Source organism: Macrobrachium rosenbergii, chromosome 29, assembly GCF_040412425.1.
Source record: "Macrobrachium rosenbergii isolate ZJJX-2024 chromosome 29, ASM4041242v1, whole genome shotgun sequence".
NCBI classification, from domain to species: Eukaryota; Metazoa; Arthropoda; class Malacostraca; order Decapoda; family Palaemonidae; genus Macrobrachium; species Macrobrachium rosenbergii.
In genome coordinates this window covers 8,529,584-8,551,754 of record NC_089769.1, presented here as the reverse complement: position 1 = coordinate 8,551,754, position 22,171 = coordinate 8,529,584, and the positions used below count along the sequence as shown (strand labels likewise).

The window sequence follows — 22,171 nt, the reverse complement described above, 5'->3', positions numbered from 1 at the left end:
TAACTTTGCTTACATCTGCAGGAACTCTTGCAACAATGCCATGAATTTCTCAATACCGTATCTAGATCAGTGTGTACATATACAGTATATCATTATCTTTGATGTATAATGAGATAATTTTCACAACTGAGCTGACAGTGGGACCTAAGTAATGTTAACAGACTAAAGAGAACTTTAGGTATCTGAAAAGTTCTTTAGGAGAATGGGCCATCAATAGACAATCATCCAGGTACTACAGTAGTCAGATCCCAAAAGGTGTGGGCCTAATATGTTTACTGGGATGAGTACTCTAGTAAATACCTGATGGGCTGTTACTAGCTTGTATCATCGGGTCCTAAACTGGTAGATCTTTCCTCTGACCCCCCCCCTCCTTACACACACACACACACTCTGAAGAAATACCTGAGAGGGAAGATGCATTGGAATCTGAAAATACACATCCCTGACATCTATAGATGGTAGAAAGTTGTAAAATAAGTCTGAAGAAATACCCAAGGAGGAAGATGAATTGGAATCTGAAAATATGCATCCCTGAAGCCTATAAATACTAGAAAGTTCTCTTTCTGAATAATTTGATACAATGCAGTCATCACCTCCACCAGCAAGGACATAAAACTGCAGGAATTTGTTCAAGGGAATGAGGTTAACTGGGGCCCCAAACCACTGGAGGCTTTCGACTATTAATCCTTGTCTAAGGCCATAAACTTGTCTGAAACCTTACATAGAAACCAAATAGAACTTGCACTGAAGGTAGAGAGCAACTTTATCTTGAGAAATGGTAGTCTGTACCCTTTCCTTAAGGTTTATACCACTCATGGGTCTACATGTACCTGATCCCAATGAGGCCATAAACCATGGAAACAAGCTCCAATTGGATACAAGCAGTTTTGAGGGTGGAGAACTTAATCTCTTGCTACCAGAAACAGGAGGTTTCTGCCAAACTCTCCTCACCTTGTTCTGACAAAGGAGCACATTGTCATCAAGGGATTGCTGACTAAGTGTAGACTGATAGGACCTTCTTACTAGGGTCCCAGGAGACTTTGTACACCTAATAAGATAAGATACAAAGTTAAGGAAAAGGAACAGACAGACTTGTAAAAGTCCCTACAGAGACAGTTGGCTGGAGATTGGCTAACCCTTACTAGTGCTGAACTGCCTGAACACCTGATTACAGATTGAGCCATTGAAGCATCAAGAATCTCTGTAATTTCCTTGATCAGTTTTTGATGAAAGGGATGACTCATTTTGTCTGCCATCCTTCAGCATATGAAATCTGAGCTAACAAAAGGTTTGAAAAGTATTTAAATAGACTTTTTCTTGAAAAGTTTTCTGAGGTGTTCATAATGGATGGATTATTCAGGATTGAAGATTTCCTTAGTGCAGCAACTATTCTTCTGGCTTTGTATAGGTCCTCAAAAACCTATTCCCAGATCAGCCTCTATGAACAGGACAACTGATGGTCTTACAAAAAGGAGAAAAATGGATCTTGTGCCAGACTGGACTCCCTTGGGGGGAAGTTTCTTAACAGAGGTGTAACACCTAGTCTTTTGTATAATTTACACGACTGCTTTTTCAGGCCTTTTACGCCAGCAAAACTCTGGTATTACATAAAAACTGTTATAACTGAGACCAGTCTTTAAATATACTGCAAGTTGATTACGGTGAGCAAACCTAGCCCCTGCAAGTACTATGTAATAAATGCTGATCCTTATCTGTGGAGGCCAAGAAAATTCCACACTGCTTGCCAGGGTTGCTAGCATATCTCCCTTGAGCCATGGTTACACAATTATAACTTCAACAACACTATTCACAGAAAAATAAGCCCTAGGTTGATACCAATCTTAAAACACAGCAAAAAAAAAAAAAAAAAAAAAAAAATACAAGTTCCAAAGTTTATTCTCTGAACAGTAATTCCAGTTATCTGTAGCCACTGTTTCACCACAGAGATAAGAAGAAGAGTAATTATGCTTAGTAACATTACTCAGCTGAATAATAAAGAAAAGCAAACAGTGAATGGCCTTAGCCAAGGTAGACAACTGACATAACCACAGATGCATGAGCACCATTTAACAGTAATGTACTTAAAAAGTCAAGTATATCTTAGTTTAACCAGACCACTACCATTAATGTTCACCATTAGGAAAAATCCAGAAAAAACACAAGGTAGAGGAACACAAAGAATAAAGACCAAAGAATGAAGGTATGAAATAGAAAAAGAATGGTGTTAATAAGTAAAATGTTATCCAAAATTAGCAGCAGCAATGAAAGGTATACTCTGGCTGAAGGCGCACAGGAAAGACTTCCCGTACACACTTGGTAGTGCTGGGGTCCCTCAGATGTGTGATTTGCCACAGGGAGTGGTGTTCTTCAGTGTACATAAGTGTTTTTTGGAGTGCTGACCACACAGATGCTCATGTAAACCAGTGGGTTTTGTATTAAAACATTTCTCTGTCATTTTCCTTGTTAACATTGGCATAAATATGTGAATCAGAATAATTATTTGGGATTGGCATAAATATGTGAATCAGAATAATTATTTGGGAAGTCCTGTAGATTAAAGGCCAAGTCACCTGTTTTTCCATTTCATTATTGTGATTAAGCCTTTATCAACAGCCAGTATATAAATATAAAGCACTGATTTTTCTTTTGGTGAATTAATGAATTTATTTTCCAAGATGAAAATAGTTTGGGTCAAGGATTTTGTGATCAAGTCCAACAATAATTATGAACATTTTTGTAGTAACTTTAGCATCTCTTCATTAGTGAATGTTCTCTCCTTCACTCATGAATACAGTAGTAGTGCAGGGTATTTATTCAATTATGTTCTTGTAAATTATATTTGTCATATACTGTGAGTCAGTTGGTTTCCTCTGGTTGGCATTTGTTTCTTCAAATTAGTCAAATCCCTTGGGTAATCACTTGGGGCAAAACTTAATTTTAAGGGACAAATAATGTTAACACATTAAGATAACATGTCCTCAGAGGTGAAGAATGAAGTCATCAGTCCAGGGAAATTATTGAGAAGACCAACCAAAGCATTTCAGAACTAACCCTGTTATGTCCAGACTAGGTCTTGCATTTGGCATGACCTAGTCTGGATGACTGTGAAGCTACTGAATTACCCAGGCCAGGTTGATGCATGAATACCTTTACAAGAAGCTACATGTAAAAGCTGAAATTCTAGGGTATAAATCACTCTAGTTTACCTGACTAGGATTGATAAAAAGAAAGCATATTATTGTAAAAAATTCAGTATAGAAATTGATGCAGGAGGACAGGTACACTGCTTATTGTCATACTAGTATAATAAGGTAGTTATTAGTTATTTTTCTTCCGATGCTCTTGTGCTTATAATTTGTAATTTTATTCCTGTTGCCTTTCATTTTCTTTTCACTACATTTCATCCTGTAGTAGATGTTTTTATAATTGTATTTAAATATTTTGAGGTTTGTTCATATGGTCAAGTAGCAAGCAGTGTCTCTTGGCATCATTGTCATTAGCTTCAGGTTAACCTTTTTTTGGGTCATGTTATGCACATCCTGTTTTAGAGGAATTTGCACTTTTAATTTTACATCCTCATTACCAGCATTTAGAACCTAGGGTAACTTTTGCGTTATTTTTTTCTTGTGATTGGGGGTTGTGTCTTTGTGTAAATTTTTTTTAAGTTTGCACTTTTTGTAATACAGTTACTACAACAGTGCTTTGTGGTTCTTCACTCTAGACTATAGTTTTTCATAGTGCCACGTGTGTCTTGTTGCCCATGGAATGTTTGCTTATCCAAGGAAACAGACTGGCTGTGCTAAAAAGATGAATCTTTGAAACACATTATGTCCCTACCCCCATTTGAAAGTTTTTTCTGCAGATTTTGCCTGTCTTTATATCTCTGCTTTATGTTTCTTTCTGGAGGGGGTCTTACATAATTTGGGGGGTTTCCAGTATCCTTTTGACCTTAATAACAAAAAATTTTATTCACAGTACATACCGTATTGCAGATGGCATGCAGTATTTAATTGAGACATTCAAAATTACTTATTTTATGCTTATTCTGGTGAACTAGGGTTTTTTTTTTAGGTTGGCACTTATATCATTGTGTAGATTTTTTCAATTTTTACTTTTTGTAACAGTTATTACAACAGAGCTTTGTGGTTTTTCATTACAGGCATTGTGATTATTCACTACTATCTAGTTCCTTGTAATGTTTGCTTATCCAAGGGAACAGGCCACCTGTGCTAAAAATGGAACCTTTGGGACAAAACTATTGTTGTCACATTATGTCCCTACCCCATTGAAGTTTGTTTCTTCTGCAGGTTTTTCCTATCTGCATTACTTTGCTTGACATTTTCCTTTGTGGGGGGGGGGTTATCAATTAATTTTGGGGCTCCCTTATACTTGGTTCTTACACAACTTTTCCCAAATCTTTCTTTTGGCTTCAACAACAACAGCAAAAATGTCATTTACAGTTACTACAACAATGTACTGTAAATGATGAAAAAGAGTGTAAAATGAAGACTTGATAAAAATTTTATAGGAACCAACTTCATGAGAAATGCGTATTTATAGTACTTCCAAACTGGAGATGGCTTGAAGTATCAAGTTCATCATTCCACAGTGTTTGGTCTGTGCTCCTGAAGAAGTGTTCCATGGCTGGTGATATTTCCTTATCTTTAAACCTGTGGTATAAAATATATATTTTTTTTAGCCTTACAGTATCAGCCTCCAAATATGGTATATCAGGATTAAAGTGCTTGAAATCCCATATTTCATCCTTTTAGTTCATTATCCTATGAAAACCATGGTTCAGTGAAATAAAACATCATACAAACTTCCAGAAGATTATTTGAATAATCTTACTTTGTATGTTAAGGAGTTTATTATTCTTATAAGGAAGCGTTTTGGTATACTGTAATTGACCAATGGAATTAGATTGTCAGGAATACAAGGCAAAAAAAATAGAACCTGCCTGAAAGATAAATCTTATATTAAAGCTGATATTCTTTACCATGATGTATGAATTAACATGCTAGCACAAAAGTAATCAGCTCACTGCTTAAACTATATGTATACATGTGTAAAGACAAAGTATACATTAGTAATCCTGGAAGTATTGATTTATACTCATATCTTAATACTATAATAGGTTTTTAAAATTATTCCCTAAGATCATTGTAGTTGCACTAAAATACTAAAAATATTATCTTAATTTCCTGTTAAAATGGTAAGAGGTAACATCTAAGAATCAAAATATTTTTCAGTATTTGAAATGCACTACAGACTAAGATTTCCATACAATTTCACAATATCTGAACATTTTTATAGATTTTTTTGTGTATAGCTATGTGCAAAAATCATTTTAAAGGCTTAGACTTTTTTGTATCAACTGATAATGAATGTGTACTATTTATCCATGATACTGTTATACTAAGAACTCACTTCCACAGTGAGATTTGCCATTAGATGAAGTTCTTGATACTGTACCTGAATTAACTGAAGCTGATCATGTTCATCATTTGTTGAATTTCATTATTACAGTTATGCTGAGGACTGAATTCTTAGAAATTTTTTGTTTCTGGACAAGAAATATTTCCATTGTGTCTCTTATAACTATTTGATAAAACAACCATGATGAAAATGAATAAGATCAGAAATTTAATTCATCATTACATAGGGTTTGAAAATATTTGTTGGCAAGTTCATAGACCACAGTTTTTGTTCAGCAGAAATTGAAAAGCCATTCAGCAATGTTTCTCATGCCTGTTATGAAATGGTACAGTACATCTTTAATTTCATGTTTTATTGTAAATAAGTGTGTGGTACTGTACTGGATATGTATACATACAAATATATATGTATTTATGCATATTCTCCACCATTCAAACATATGTAATTAATTTCAGTCCGTTTATGAAAAATTATCTGTAATGGAGGGAGAAATAAATATGGCTTTGTTAACAAAAGGTTACAGTTACAGTATATTATATTAAGTTGGTTTGAGTAAATTTTAAATACTGTTTATAAAAATTGGTTTACAGATACATTACTTGCATGCATTTATACAAATTGCATATGTAATCATACATCAATATTTGTTTTAAATCTAGGCATAAAAACATTACTTCAGAATTCAAAATCTTTTAAGTATAAAATTTGCATTGCAAGGTGTAAGATTTTAATGGATTTCATTCCATTTGTCCAGTCATCAATGTATGTTTTAGTTAGGCGTGGCACTACAGGCAGTACCCGGTTATCGGTGGGGGTTCCTTTCTGACAGCATGACGATAAGCAAAAATTGGCAATTTTTAGTGCCGATAACCAGAGATTGGTGCCTCTGACAGGTATGTATTGGCGCCAATACCCGATTAGCGGCGCTGATAAGCGGAAATCAGCGCAGATTTTCATCGCTAGACAAGTGCCGTAAAACCGGAACGCCAATAACCGAGTTCACCAATAACCAGGGACTGCCTGTACATGTAGTTAACTCATGATTAACTGAGATTGTCTCTCTGATATCATTGGTTTACTGTGATATAGATGAAAACTTGTATCAATCATAAACATACCAATTTATGTTGATATGATGATACAAGCTTGTATCAGTCTGCTCATATCAAACAAACAAATGATGAGTTTTAAATTTTCTACCTAACTGCAGGTAAATAAAAAGACATCTAGCTATGCGAGAGCGAATAAAAAGCATTCTAATAATTTCTTGCATGTAAATTATATGAGTAGGCTAATTTTTGAAATAGCATGAAATATTGTATAAGGCTGCCTGGGGTAGGTGAATGGAACAGCCACTGCAAAATTGGCTGGAAGGCAGGAAATTGCAGTTAATACAAGGCAGTGGTATTGTGAGTGTCTTTTTAGAATGCTGTCTGAAATCTCATTTAGTTCCCATCATCCTTAGTGTGTTGATATATATATGGCATAAAAGGCTCAACAAGACAATTTTTTCTTATTGTAAGGCATTGGACCAATTCTTAGATAGAATGAATAAGTAAAGGTTGTAATAAAGTAATTTTTACTAATATAGAAAGAAATTATGCTTAAAAGGCCAGTAAAATAAAATATCTGGTGAGTCAATAGTATAGAACTAGCATTCACTTGTCCCTGCTTCATTTTCTAGTGGTTAACATCATTAAAGGTTATTTTTCCAGTGTGCTTGTCCAATTGAGTAGACTGTTTGATATACAATTGTCTTGTATTGGTATGTAATTGATAAAAATTGGCAAGTTTACAATTTATCGAAGTAGGTGTGAGTGCTTTGTGTATGCTACTGAAGAAATAGTTTGAATATATACCACAATAAGCCAACAATATCAGAAAAGTTCATTATCTGCCAGTCATGAGCTACCCATGTGCATCTGCTATATCTTCACCCATGGGTGGACAAATGAGTTGAAACCAACCGCAGTAAAGTATGTCAATATCTGAAAAAGACTTGCTTGATTACTAGGATTTTCTAAATATACAAAATGTCAAATAATTTTTATGCTCTGTAAATACAAGTGTGGGTGTTTAGGGTAAATACCCAAAATGGTACAGTAAGCCAGTTTCATATTTCATTTGATAAAATGAAATCTGGAATCATTCTTTCATGTAAATATCCATGCCAGTAAAGTAAACCACCTTATTCATTACTTTTGATTACTTAGCAAGCTGGAGCATTTGTAGATGCTACCATTTTGAGTGCCTCTGTAGGCCACATTCAGGCTGTGACATTTGTTTTTATAGGCAAAAAGTTTTTGGTTATTGATTTTTTAATTCATGCAATAAACATACCTCTTGCAGTGTTCATTCTGAATGGATCTTTTGGAGAGAGAAGTTAATCTTGCAAGTTTTTGCTTGTTTCTGGCTGGAGGTTGATATACACTGTAGTAGCACAACTATAATCCCAGTGGACTCCCTGGGCAGGGCTTACTGTAAAATTAATAAAATATAAGTATTTAGCAAAAACGTATCAGGTGGTAAAGTACTTAGTGAGTGTAAGGGGAAGGAATTGAAGGGAAAGATGGGTAATGTGGATGCTGGTTAATTGCCTGCTTAACCACCAGCACTGACCTTTGGAGATGTTCTTGAATCATTAAATGACAACCATGACATACAACCTGACAAAAGTTGTAGGCATTGCAAACACGATAGCAACCTGAGTAATGTAAAGTACATTGATAAAGGTATGTCCTGACTCCTTTAACATTGACCTTAGAAAGGGCATAGTCCTTGTCAAGATAGCATTACAGGCTCACAAAATTTAAGTTTCTCCTTCATACCGGACATTTATAAAGAACAAATTCCCTATACTGTACATGTATTTGAAAAAATTCTTCTCTACTAAGTCTAGTATGAAAGAGATCATTAAATTTAAAAAACGCTCCCCAAAAGATTCATGTGTGTATTCTCTGAAGATAGCCATGCAGTAAAAGAAAAAAAAATGGGTACTATTACAATGCAAGACTTCAAAATATAGTTGATACTGAAAGTACTGTAGACCTGATTGTGAAAGTTGGCAACCTCTGACTGACTACTACCTCCATGCAATCGACCATAGTCTATTCTTCTGACACACTTGTCCAAATCCCTTTTTAAAACTGTAATTAAATAATTAAATGTCTTTACAAAACCTTTATTTTATCTTCAATTATATTTTTGAGGGGTCATGAGCTTTTGGAATTTTAACATTAAGGGCTGTGGCATTTTTGGCTGTCCTTCAGTATTATGACTGAACATTTTGAACTTCTGCCATAGCAACCACTACCCTCTTAAGTCTACTAGCAGTTCTCCACTGTAGATGTGAGAGTCAAAAGTCCAGGAAACAATACTTTTTGTGCTATCGGTAGATGGAGGATCCAATTCTCCTTGGGTCAAAAGAACAGATGATCCAGTCTTAGGAAAAGCACATGATAATTTGGAAAGTGTGTCCTACATTCAGACCTATAACAGGCCTCCCTGGACCCGTTTGCACATTCAGTTTAAGTAACCTCTCATGCATTCAGTACCTGGACAGTTAAAGGCAGTGCAAGCCTGCATGCATTGCAGCCATAAGTTATTACTCAGCTGGCCCTTAATACCTGTGTATGTATACACTATGGTATACAAAATAGTTACAGGAAAACTTACAAACTTGTCACCATAAATTAGCATACTTTGCCATCTCCCCCCCCCAAAAAAAAAAGTCAGGAAATACATGGACTTTTTGTAATGAGTCTTAACTAAATGCTTAAACCTAGCTCAGGTTAAACAAAATGGCCTATATTACATAAGTATCCTAGAACATGACTTTGTATTACATAACATGAAAACAAAAAAATAATTTATACTAAATTAGTAAGTTTCCATTCAGTTGTAACTAGCTAGTGTGTTTTAAAATGGTTGTTTCTGGAAATCTGTGAACAAGCGTCTGTGTGTGAATATTTCTATACAAGTTCACTAAAAAGAGTCAGAATTCTATTTACATAATCAGCATTGCAGGTAAACTAATTTTCAGTGCTGTTCTGAGTACCTCTTATTAATATAGTAACATAAAAGATCTAAGCCACAACTGTTATCGAGATGTAATGAACAAGAGGCCTTCACTCCCAGCAGCTGGGTTACTCATTTGACAGAAAGACACAAGATTACATATTTTATATTGAATGCCTTAATTCCTGACTCATATGAGGTCATTGAAGACATTCATTATTTAATTTTACTCCAATATTGTAAACATGGTTTCTTCAAGTATTCATGATGTTCGTAGGAAGAACTGCAAAGTAGGATTATACTTGGAGACATATTTCCAGTTAACATGTCTTCAATTAATTTTTTTACATTTATAAAATTAAAATACAATATGGAATGGTTCAATTATATTTTTAGTGTCTCAGTACTGACATTCATTTTTCCTTTCCAGGAATCTCTTGCTTCAATTGGTCAAGTGGTCAGCCATGTGGGATCAGGGGGTACTTCTCCAGGGACTGAAGTGAGTGATGCTCCTCATAATTCTCTTCTGTCAGAACTTGATACATCGTATCGCATCCTCATTGAGAAATATGAAGCGTTGTTGGAGGCTAGAGAACAACAGCAACAAGCTGCTCAACATGCCACATTAAATCATGGAGAACTGGTTCATCCAGGGGTTGATGATATGTCAGGACCTATGAGCCTAGTGATGACAGATGGTGTTATGAATAACCAGACTAGCTTGAAATGTCAACGCTGCCACACATGCACATGTGATCTTAAACCTAATGTTGCAAGACCAAAAAGCAACATGGAGGAATTTTCTGAGGTAGAAACATCCTCATCTGGTTTCTCAGATGGAGAGTCTCGTATCAGTAATAAAGCAACGCAGACTGGAGACGAGTTGATTTGTCGAGAGATTTTTGAGGATTCTACTCCAACACCAACAGTTCCAAGCAGATGTTTAGATTTAAGTTCCCCAATAAACCCTTGTGATAAGAGGTTCCAGGCTGCTCCAGAGTATAAGAAACTTTTCCAAGAAATATTTTCTGTTTTAAAGAAAACTGTGGATGAGAAAGACTGCCAGAATCAGTCTTCAAAATCTGGTAAAACTCCTCAGTCAACAGAAGCAGCAGCACCTGTTTTGGTTGAGATATCTCAACTTAATGTCCCTGAACAAGAAAATGATTCCAAAGTTGCTACAGAAGAATCAAACCCTTCACCATCAGAAAATGATAAGATGCAAAAGGTTAATGAAATAAACAAAGCTGAATCCTATTCTGAAAATATTGCTACTGAGCTGGTGTTATCTGCAGATAATTTGCTTCATTCAAAGCAGACATTAATAACCGATGAAGGAAATGATTCCCAGTTAAAATGTATTGAAGGTTCTGAAGAACAGCGCATAACTCATAAGCCACCAAGGCCAGATTCTCTGGATTTAGGGGGAAATGGTTCACGGTCCTCAAGCAGGCAAAAGCGAAGGAGGCGTCACCATCATCGTGTCCGACTAGACTCTCTGCAACAGCAGCAACAGTTTCAGGGTCAATATCAGTACACACATGGCAACCAAATTCCCAACCATATTCAAGGACAGTCAAGCCACAAATTCATCAAGAGGGACAGAGATCATTATCATGCACATCACAATCCGAGACAGCAAGCAGAGGATTTCCCAAATCTTCAGGCACACACAGAAGGTGAATACAGCAGAACACGCATTGTATACAATTCTTCACGAGGAAAGTGCGAGCATCACAGGTCACGCAAACATCGTGATCGCACTAACAATAGTCACAGCCAGAGATATCAGCAACAGAATAATCATGATATCAATGAACAAAGCAACCAGAATGATTATCAGAGATATCAAGGAAACGAAACAGAGCCAAAAGAAAAAACTACTCCCAAGATTAATTACCCATCTGTTGAAGTAGCTAAACTGAGGAAACTAGAAATGACATATGCTGAAGCTCTCAAAACATCATTTAGCAGATCTTATTATAACAGGAGATATTAGGCAGCTACTGACAACTCAAATACAGTGACATATCTTAAGTCTCAAGTATTTTACTTATTCCATACAATATTACTCCTTGTAAATGACTGTGGCCAATGCGTTTTTGTTTCTGTTTTTATGTATATTGAATTTGTAAATAATATTGTATATATTTGTTGGTACACTCCTTAGTGTATAAAAAGATTCAAGGGAAAATATTTATTTAGTGTGCCAAGTAATGTTAATATTTTGCAATTCGTGTCCATATTAGCTTTTATTTCAGTTTTGTTATGTATATCAAATGGTTTGATATGGCAGTCAAATGAATTCAGCATTTTGTTATTGTATTTCAAAATATTATCCAAGATAACACCAGTGCAAGGTCTTGGACTTATAAAGACATTTTTTTTTTTTTTTGTAGGAGGTACTTTTTCCTTCCTTTTTTTTTTATTTAAGTTGGAATAGAATAAGTGTTGGCTCATTGAATAACCAGTTATTTAGACAATAATGCCTATAACTTTAGTTAATGGTGGACAGTGATTAAACACTTTACCAGTAAATCCAAAGAAAAGAAACACCGCTCATAATTAGCGTGCTTAAATTGGACAGATATTTTGGCATGTCACTGAAATGTCAAGTCAACAAACATAATTAACTAAAAGTAAAATACTTTGGATATACAAAACTGTATTAATATTAAATGATGTTTGCATTTATAGTCAACTAAGAGACTTAGCAGTACTAGAGTGCCCATAGTCATATTTGAATGGGAAGTTTTGTAATCAATATAGCAGAAGCAGAACTCTATACATTGTGCCAAAGCCGGCAAAATTTATATCTTAAATGGCCATATAATACTTCATTTAATCATTAGAATATAAATTGGTTCCAAATTTTATGATAAAGATATACATGATATTCAAACCTAATTATCTGTAAAGAATGTCTAGCCTATTATTTTTTCAAAGTTTCTGTCTAGTCGATTATTAAAAAAACTTGTGCATATATTTTTAAGGATTCCTCGGTCACACGTGTGTTACGGATTTTATTTGTATTTGTTTAAAGTGCAATATTAAAAGTTAAACTTATGCCCATCAAGCTCTATAAACATTGATGTCAAATTCATCCAGAAATTTTGTCTGGTCTAAGTGTATGATGATTTGTTCTTGAAATGGAAAAACTTACATGGAAATATGTGATAATGAACTTGTAGGCCTGTTTACAAATAAATACTATTTAATCTTTAAAAGTTTCTCTCATCTCTTTCTCTCTCTGTACCTCTGTATCAGTACTGTATGAAGAAAAGTTTACTGTAAATGTAATTAACTACTGCATATGTATTTATTTGTTGGCAGAGCATCCTACTTCTATTAAGACAAATATACAGGTTTTGGTTTTTGTTCATGGAATTTTCTGTAAATTCAGTTATGTAATGCTGGTTATTTTACACAGGAATCGAAAATCTTTTGAACAAGTGTCATGTACATTCATAATGTTATGTCTGACTTAACAGTTGGGTTCAATAAAGTCCTACCCTCAAAATATTGCTTGGTAGCAGCCCAAAGCCTTGTATAATAAGATTAAATAGTTGTTGTCATATAGCTTGCCTTGAAGTTCAGGTAGCTTGTTAAGTAGGCTTTTTCTGGACAAGGAAATAAAAGTTTAGCTGGTGTGTGTTGTTTCTCTTCTGTGACATTAACCTTGGCAATTGTAAAATTTAAAATCGTTGCTTGTTTCTCTCAAATATAAATTGAACAGAAAAACTGACAAGTACAGAATTTGGTAGAACAATTTTTTTAACAAAAGTTGGATGATTACCGTAAAAGATCATTTTATAAATGTTAAAACATTAATGATAAATACGTATACTTCATATGACCAAAGCCCAATGAAATGCAATCTACAATTTATTAATGTAAAACAGGAGAAATGGAAAAGTTAAGCATTTGAACAATCTTACTACATCAATAAGTCAGGAAAGTTTGATGCCATGAAGAAAACCACAAAGAAAATTTTTGCTTACAAGCCTGGGACTTTCAAACTATTACATAATTACCACTGTCTACTGATTATAATGACAGAAGATAAGAGAGTCAAGAAATTTTGGCTCTGAGCACCTCACTTGGCAAGTTTCTTTTTGGACATCATCAAGAAGAAACTTGCAGTCCACAGTATTCATCATAAGCTGCTGCTGTGTGTACAAGTCCACTAGGAAGTGGAGGCAATCAGCTTTCATAAATTTTGGGCTAATGAAACTAGTAAGAGCTACAAAACTTAGAAAACATCAACAGAAACTTGTTACCAGGATGGCACTTAAAATCATAGTAATTTTAATTATAGTGAATAGTCTATTCATGTAAGAATACCTATAACTGTCAAATGCATTTAGAATTGATTGACACAGAATTTAAGTCAAAGGCCATGGGGGGGGGACCTATGAGGTCATTCAGCACTGAAAAGGAGATTGAGAGTAAAAAGGTTTGAAAGGTATGACAGGAGGAAAACCTCACAGTTGCACTGTGAATCAAATCTTAGGGGAGGGTGGAAAGTAAGATGGAAGAAAGAGATAATAAACAGAGGTACAAAGGAATGAAAGGGGTTGAAGGGATGCTGCAAAGAACCTTAAGTTATGCCTACAGTGCACCACATGAGGTGTACTGGCAGCACTAACCTCCTATGAGAGTCAAATGCATTTAGGATAACAATTGTTTGCATACATGGCCACAGAAGTTACCAGCATTGCACCTATCAAGTCTATTTTCATCTCTGTAAAAAAAAAAAAAAATTGACACTATGATTAATGCTATTTACAAGGGAAACTTTTTCAATACATTTAATTCAAGCCAGCAGTTTATGAAAATTACTAAAGATTAATTGTTATCTCTACCTAGCATTAGTTCTGCAACAATATACTGAATAAAAAAGTTAAAAATGATGCTAAATTATTTTATAATCTCTCTAAATCCTAAGTACAGTAAACGGTTAAAGTACCTCCCCAAGTTTCTAAGCTAAGAATGAGTAGATGTGTTCATTGTGACCTACTGCCAATCATGTTGAACTCATACTGTTACCTGTTGCAGTAATTATATTTTTAATGATTGGGTGTTAATCTAATGTTCAATTCTCCACTTTGATTAGGGCTTGGGACCATCCTGGTGTTGACTACCTTGGTAGTAACTTGAGTTCTCTGGCAGAAATATTGGTGTTCTTGCGATAAAGTATGAACTGGAAGGTCAATAATGCAGTCATGGGCATGGAATAACGCTAGAGTACACTTTCATTTTCATTATGTTTCTAATTCAGTGAATTTGTGACAAGCACTTGTATGTAGAGAGACAGCTAACTTTCTTATCTGACTAGAAGACATTCAAGTGTGATGTTATCAAGCACCTCTTAACATGCAACAGTCTGAGTAGTATTTTGGCATGATCCTAGATAATAGTCTTAATTAACATAAGAAACTGACAGCTAAAAAGCCTCAAGAAAAATAAGGATTTAGGATATAAGTGCAGTACTGCTCTTAGGAATATAAAATAAATAAAAACATATACAAATTGTTCTAATAAATGAATATAATGCTTAAAAACATACAATGCATGCAACGCATTCAATGGTCTCTAGCTGGGTGAAGTAAAATAACATTGGGTCTGATCAGTAGTTGACTGGGTAACAGCTAAGAAATACCAGAAACCAACTTCTATGACTATCTATGAGCCTAACAACTCCATTCCAAAAATCAATTATTAGAAATTTGCTACATACTGTACATTTGCAGTCTAGTGCAAGCCACAATGGCTTATAATGATGTTAATTCAATTGGTCTTGGATTTATTAAATAATGTATGTTGGTAGATGTTGCCAATTATAATGGCAATTAGAAAAAAGTAATAAATTAACTGTCTTGTTACACAGATAATGTATGACTTCCAAGACAGGAATCTGGAGGCTGGGAAGCAGTCCTACCCTTCAAATGGCATCATTCTTGCAAGTATAATCTATCCATGACTAAGATAGGATTGTTAATTTGGATACAAAATAATGTCCAGAAAATGGAAACTAATTTTGCCTTGGATTGGAATGTTAGTTCCCCCTGCTCATGCAGGACCACATCAAAATGATGAAGCTAACAACAAATCCTGGGAGTCTGATGTCAGCAACAATGTTCCAAAATGAGGTCCTAAAAGCCTAGTTATTACTTTTATACTTTTTAAGGATATGAAAATGTTTAAGATAGTTAATTATTTGGATACTTACCTACTTTTAAAGTTAGCTTATATCTTCATTCTGTAAGGTGAGATCAGCATTCAAAACAAATAAGAGAATACTGCCTGGCTGACTCAGACAGATTGACTGTCTATAATATATTCACCTGTCTCCCACCAGGTTACATTAGAATGTTTATGTCCTTGTCAAATTCTTCCTGATCACCCAGTAAAATGTGGGGAGGCTGAGAGGGTTTCCACTTTCCACCTCCATTATTTGGAATAACTCTTACCTACTGTCAAGTTAGTTAATTACCACAATAAATGAAGATGGTGGGTTAGCGCAGCCACAGAAACATCCACTCAGCCAAGCAAACTAAATGTTTTTCTTCAAGATAAAAACATTCTAAACATTCTTGCCTGTTGTGTTATCCTTCCTAGTAAGTACTGTCGCCAAACAGTGGATCCACGGCAGGGTGTAAGGTCATCAAGATCATCAAACTGACCACTATTAATGATAAGATCTAACAATGGAGGGCCTTCAGGACTTAAGGATTTGTTCCCTAGCCACTCTTGAAAAGCTTCTAGATTGCAAGAGACAGATGACAGTTTCTACATGGTTAGAAAAGCATGTAGAGGTTTTGATGGAATCTTCTCAAATGCAACTGTCTAAGATTTTTCTTGATTGACAGAAACTGATGAAGCTCTAATGCCAGGAGAGGTAGCTCAGGAAACCATTCCCCTTGGGGCCACCAAGAGCTAACAACAGCTTGAGCTCTCAGACAATCACAACTTGTTGAAAACTTTCTGCAAGAGTGGAAATGTACAAGTAAAGCATTGGCTATCCATGCCAGAGATCCTGGCATGGAGCACAGTAAACTTGGAGTTTTGCATTTTGGGCAGTTGTGAGCAGAATAATGTTTGGGGCTCGCCAAAGCTCCAAACTTCAGACATATTTGCAGATGAAGAGACCATTCTGACAGAAGACTTGCCCTTTCTTGCTGAGCTGGTTTGCAATACAGTAACATGCCTTGTGTTCTCTCCCTGGGACAAATTGTAGTAGAAGAATGATTTTTGTGTACTGTCCACTGGAGAAGTTTCCCTGCAAGCCTAAACAAACTTCTTAACTTGTTTGTAAGAAAAACAAGTTGAATTCTTGGAGTAGACTGCAATTGTCTTGTCTTTGCATAAGACCTTCCAACCTGCCAAAAGCTCTAGGTTGTTTGTACACATTTTGCTCTCCTATACAGTCTAACTCCTTAACACTTCAACTTTCTCCAGAATGGTCCCAATGTGACCTCGACACAACTAAGGTAACAATTAGCAGCTTTAACATTATTACAATGCCAAAGAAATTTTCTAAGAATCCCTTGTTACTAAGCACTAGAGGATCACCATGCACTTACCTCACGCAGCTGAACACTGAACATGTTTAGTGATGACAGCCTACTACAAAAATGACATCTCTTCATTTTCTTGCCTGTACATAAACTTTCCGATGAAACTGAAACCATTTAAGCTCACAGCAACCCTCTACCAGCAGTGTGACAGTTCTGCAGGAAAAAAACATTATTCTATTATTTGTTGGCTACTTTGCATTTGTTACAGAAAATAAGAAAAATGTTCCTTAATACTTTGTAGAAAACAGCATTCACACATAAAACCATGAAAATTCAACACTTACAGCCCATACCTCAACTCATATCAGCCTCAAAAGAATGGATCCAAGGGCAAGACTGAAAGTTTGTTAATGTTTTAGGAGTCCAGTTTCTTATGAGTATTTGCCCTTGCTCAAATTTATACCCAAAACTTTTCTCAAGTTGTTGAATATTTTCATATATACTCTACACATTTTTTTTTGGTCTTTCTCTAACCCACCTCTGAGGATAAAAGATAAATTCCAACAAAAAGAATGTAAAGGTTAGCCATACACTGGATTCTCAGAGTACCTGATTTACTATTGAGATTTGATCTGCATGGGGATGGAAATGTGGTGACACACAAGCATGTGGCTGAGGATACTCTGTGATTGCCTGTCAACCTTACTGGCTAAAGTTGGTATGGCACTGGAGTGCTGGCCACAGGGATACCCCTCAAAAAAGACAAAGAAAATGGAACAAACGTGGGGAATGACACGTGCTTCTACACCACACGAGTAATTTTACATTTATATACTTGTTTAGATTTGTAATACACAAGGGCATATGGGAAATAATAATGGTGATATAGTAATAATAAATCATTGTTCCATGCTGTAGTTTGAAGAGTTTGGTAATATATTGTAAGGTGTCAAAGAAACGAGCAGGTAAAAGTTACTGCTACTTTATTACAGATCCAGGCAGCTTATATAGCGGCCGACTGACGCCCGCCGCGCGCGAGACAATGGAATTGACTGTGACCTGAGGTCGAAACAATAAACAATAATATACAGTGAACAGTACAAATTACAATACAAAACATACAGAGCTACAATATGGATACAGTCTTGATGCCTGTGAATGAAGAAACATGTGATACACAATGTGTGACATTTGTATAAATACGCATAAAGTAAAAATGATTAAAATGCGTGACCTGGCACGTTTTAGGCGTGACTAATTGAGCCTGAAGAAAATGGGAAGTCACCAAAGAAAACAAGCTCAGCGGAGACTTAATTAATGGCGCCGCGAAACACTATCCTGGCGCCAATGTGGTGACTTTACAAATACTCCCAAGACGAGGGACGCGTCTGACTAATCCCTGTATCTGCTGGGACGCTGAAGGTGCCGCGGCTCCTTGAAGATAACGGAGGGCCTCCCCGCCTGTGAGGCTGCTGGTTGGGCGGTCCCTTCCTGGCGGCCGCGCCTGGGGTGAGGGCGTGCTGGAGTGCGGTTGGGCGGCAGGGGTGCTGCGTCGCTGCCGGGACTCTCCGACAGGAAGGCGGGCTTTAACCGGTCTATGGAAACCCAGTCGCCCTGCCTGGGAGTGCCAGCTGAACGCCTTGCTGTTCCGTTCAGCACGCGGAAGGGTCCCCTGTAGGGCTTAGTTAGTGGTGGACGGACGGCGTCGACTCTGACGAAGACGTGGGTGGCGGATGACAGCTGTGGCGGCATGAAGGTGGTTGCTTTGTCGATGTATGAGCGCCTGCAAGGGGCTTAACTTGCCGCCACGTCGCGGAGCCTCTGCAGTGATGGGGAGTGGCGTTCATCCGTCACGAGCTCTCCCGGCACCACGAGGGGTTCCCCATAGGTTTGTTCAGCTGCGGATGGGGTGCCGTCGGCTCTGGGGCGGTCCTCAACCCGAGGAGGACCCACGGCAGCTGATGTTTCCAGTCCTTGGCGGTGCAGCGGGCCATGAGGGATGACTTTAGGGACCTGTGGAACCGTTCGACCAGGCCGTTGGCGCTGGGTTGTACGCTGTGGTGGTGTGGTGCGTGGTTCCCAGCAGTTGAGCCAGGGCAGACCACAACTCGGAGAGGAAAGCGGGGCCCTGTCGGTTGTGATGTGGTCCGGGACGGGCGGCTAACCCAACTGGAGAGCAGGGCCTCGGCGCACGCCGCGCTGGCGGTGGCTTCTTGCATGGGTGTGGCTTCTGGCCACCTCGTCGAACGGTCTACCACCGTCAGGAGGTATCTGGATCCGCCTGATGGGGAAGGGGCCCGACGACGTCGATGTGGATGTGGCGGCGGCGCCCTGGCTGTGGGAACTCGCCTACCCCCGACTGCGTGTGACGACCCACTTTACTGGTCTGGCACTGCAGGCACTGTTTTGCCCAGGCCGTGGCGTCCTTTTGCACCCGTGCCAGACGAACTTTTTGAAAGCAGTTTGGCCGTGGTCCTGCGGAGGGTGTGAGAGGCCGTGAATTATGTCGAATACCTGGCGGCGGCGTGAGGCTGGAACCAAAGGGCGGGGCTGGCCTGTGCTGATGTCACAGAGCAGGCTGGGGCCTTGGGGCGAGGGTCACGTCCCGCCACTTGAGGGATGTGATGGCGGTGCGGTATGCTGGGGTTTCTGGGTCAGCGGCCTGTTCTCTGGCAAGGTCCTGGTAATCTACACCAAGCTGCACTGCGTTCAACTCGACTCTGGAGAGGGTGTCTGCTACGGGATTTTTCTTGCCGGGAGGTACCTGACGGAACAGGTAAATTCGGCTATGGCTGAGAGGTGGCGCTGCTGTCTGGAAGACCATGCGTCCCCCTGCTTCGGAAGGCGTGAACCAGTGGCTGGTGGTCTGTGAAGATTGTGAAGGGCGCCCCTCCAGGAGGAACTTGAAGTGCCGAACTGCGGTACATCGCGCAGAGTTCCCTGTCGAAGGTGCTGTAGCGGTCTCTGCGGGGACTGAACTTCTGCTGAAGAAGGCGATGGGGTGGGGGGCGCGTTGATGATTTGCTCCAGAACAGCACCGCAGGCGACGCGTTACTGGCGTCTGTCGTCAGCTGGAGGAGCCTTGGGATCCTGGTGTGCCAAGGCGGTTGCCTTGGTGAGGGCGGCCTTCGTCAGGAAAAGGCCTGCTGCTGGCTGGGTCCCAAGACAGGGACTTCGGTTGACCTTTTAGGACTTCCGTCAGGGGCCGTGGTGTGCGCGATCCCGGGATGAACCGCCTGTAGAAGTTTACCATCCCAAAGGAACTCCTGGACGGCCTTGATGGAGGTGGGTGCCGGGAACTTGGCTACGGCTGCCACTTTCGATGTAAGAGGGCGGCGCCTGTCGGAGACACCTCGTGACCCAGGAATTCTGCTTTCTGGACGCCGAAGGTACACTTGTCGAAACGGACGACGAGGCCGTTCTCTTGAGGCGCTGGAGGACTGCTTTGATGTGTCTCTGGTGTTCGCTGTGAGACCTGGAAAATATGAGAATGTCGTCAACGTAGCAGACGCAGAATTTTAGGTCCCCAGGATGCTGTCCATGAGCCGCTGGAAGGTGGCCCCAGCGTTCCTCAGCCCGGAAGGTGGAGAAGGCGACACATAGGACCCGAAGGGCGTGATGATGGCTGTCTTTGGTATGTCCTCTGGCGCAACAGGTACCTGGAAATAAGATTTAAGAAGGTCCAATTTAGTGAATATTTTGGCCCCGTGAAAGGAGGCCGTGAGGTCTTGCATGTTGGGTAGGGGGTAGTGGTCGGGCTCTGTTGCAATGTTGAGCCGCCTGTAGTCGCCCGTAGGGTCTCCAGGAGCCGTCCGGTTTCTGCACCATGTGGAGGGGGAGGCCCATGGACTGGAGGCTTTCCTGCAGATGCCCATCTGTTCCATCTCCATGAATGCTTTTTTCGCCTCCTGAAGGCGCTGAGGGGGAAGCCTGCGGAACTTCGCATGTGTCGGGGCCCTTTAGTCACTATATGGTGGTATATGCCGTGCTTGGCTGGGGCCCGGGGACTTGGCGGCTTCGGGCTTAAATACCTCAGGGAACTCCGACAGTAGGTGTGCATACTGGTGGGGCGGCGCGCTGATGGTGGGTCTGGGTCCGCCGTTAACGGGAGAGACCGGCAGGAGTCGGTATCGAGGAGGTGCTTGCGCCCCACGCCGACTAGCAGGCCGGCGCGCCAGAAAATCGGCCCCCAGGAGTGGGGTTCCTCGTCCCGCGACGATGAAGTCCCAGGAGTAACTCTGGCCCAGGATGGAGATCGACAGGAGCCTGGTGCCGTAGGAGAGGATGGGGTTCGTTGGCGGCCGTCAGGAAAGCGGCCGGTCTGGTGTCTGGTTGCGGTCCTCTCTGGATGCTGGGAAGACCGATTTAAAGGCTCCTGTGTCGACCAGCATCATCCTGCCGGAGACGGTGTCGCGGACGTAAAACCTACTGTTTTTGAGGCCCTGGGTTCTTCGGCTGCCATGGCGGCCTGTCCTGCTGGCCGCCACCCCGCTTTTTGAACGGGTGAACGAGCAGGGCGGCAGGCAGTTTCGGGCGTCCTTTCCGAACCACTTGTGGTAGCGACAGAAGCCCGGGACCTCCATCTGCTGTGGTTCGGTGGACGTCTGTTGGCGATGGCGTTGACGGGCTGCTCACGTCCTCTTCAGGCTGGCCGGAGCTGACCGGCTGTGTGGCCGGTTTTAGCCGCTGTGAAGCCTTGACGGAGTCTGTGAGGTGTTGCGCCGTCTCTGAGGTCCTCGACAGGCATGGTGTAGGGGTGAGCGATCTGGTTGCGTACCTCCGGAGGAGTTGGCGAAGGTAGATTTCCCGTGTGAAGCTTATCTCCTGCCGCTTCTTTGTGCCGCCCAAGTCTGGTAGTGACAGGAGATCTACGACCATGCCCCAAGTGTCTCTTGAATTGAGGTCGTGGCATGGATTTATGGCAAGGTCGATAGCACGGGCGGCCCGCCTGGCGATGGGCAGGGAGCAAGCTTCGAGGAGGAACTTTTTTGTGGTGCTGTATGTGAGGTGTGTTTGGTACTCGCGAGATGAGTTTTCTGTACACGTCCTCCGGAAGGGCGTTGAGCACTGTGTCGGCCTGTAGGATTTCGTCCGTCAGGTCGCGATTCTGAAGTGGCTCTCCACCCTGCGCAGCCACATCGATGGGTTCCCCTGCGTAAACGGCGGCAGCTTTACGGTGAGGGCGGCCCGCAATT

The 22,171-nt window shown here is 39.8% G+C and overlaps 1 protein-coding gene and 1 long non-coding RNA gene across 15 annotated transcripts in view; one reads left to right on the top strand and one right to left on the bottom strand.

Moving 5' to 3' along the window:
* Positions 1-13,106, top strand: part of LOC136854575 (cerebellar degeneration-related protein 2-like) — a 484,848-nt gene extending 471,742 nt beyond the window's left edge. For all 13 annotated transcript variants that reach the window (XM_067130955.1, XM_067130951.1, XM_067130945.1 and 10 more), the window contains one exon: positions 9,887-13,106. In XM_067130955.1, the coding sequence (XP_066987056.1) occupies positions 9,887-11,455 (1,569 nt within the window). In that variant the 3' untranslated portion in view covers positions 11,456-13,106. The remainder of the gene's footprint in view (positions 1-9,886) is intronic.
* The window catches only part of LOC136854579 (uncharacterized), a 47,412-nt gene that overhangs the window by 10,444 nt on the left and 14,797 nt on the right, over positions 1-22,171 (bottom strand). The window contains exons 2-3 of one of the 2 annotated variants that reach the window (XR_010857735.1): positions 17,043-17,189; positions 7,780-7,917 (exon numbers count right to left, since the gene is read on the bottom strand). This is a non-coding gene — a long non-coding RNA (uncharacterized lncRNA). The remainder of the gene's footprint in view (positions 1-7,779; positions 7,918-17,042; positions 17,190-22,171) is intronic. The other variant, XR_010857736.1, reaches the window with a different exon arrangement.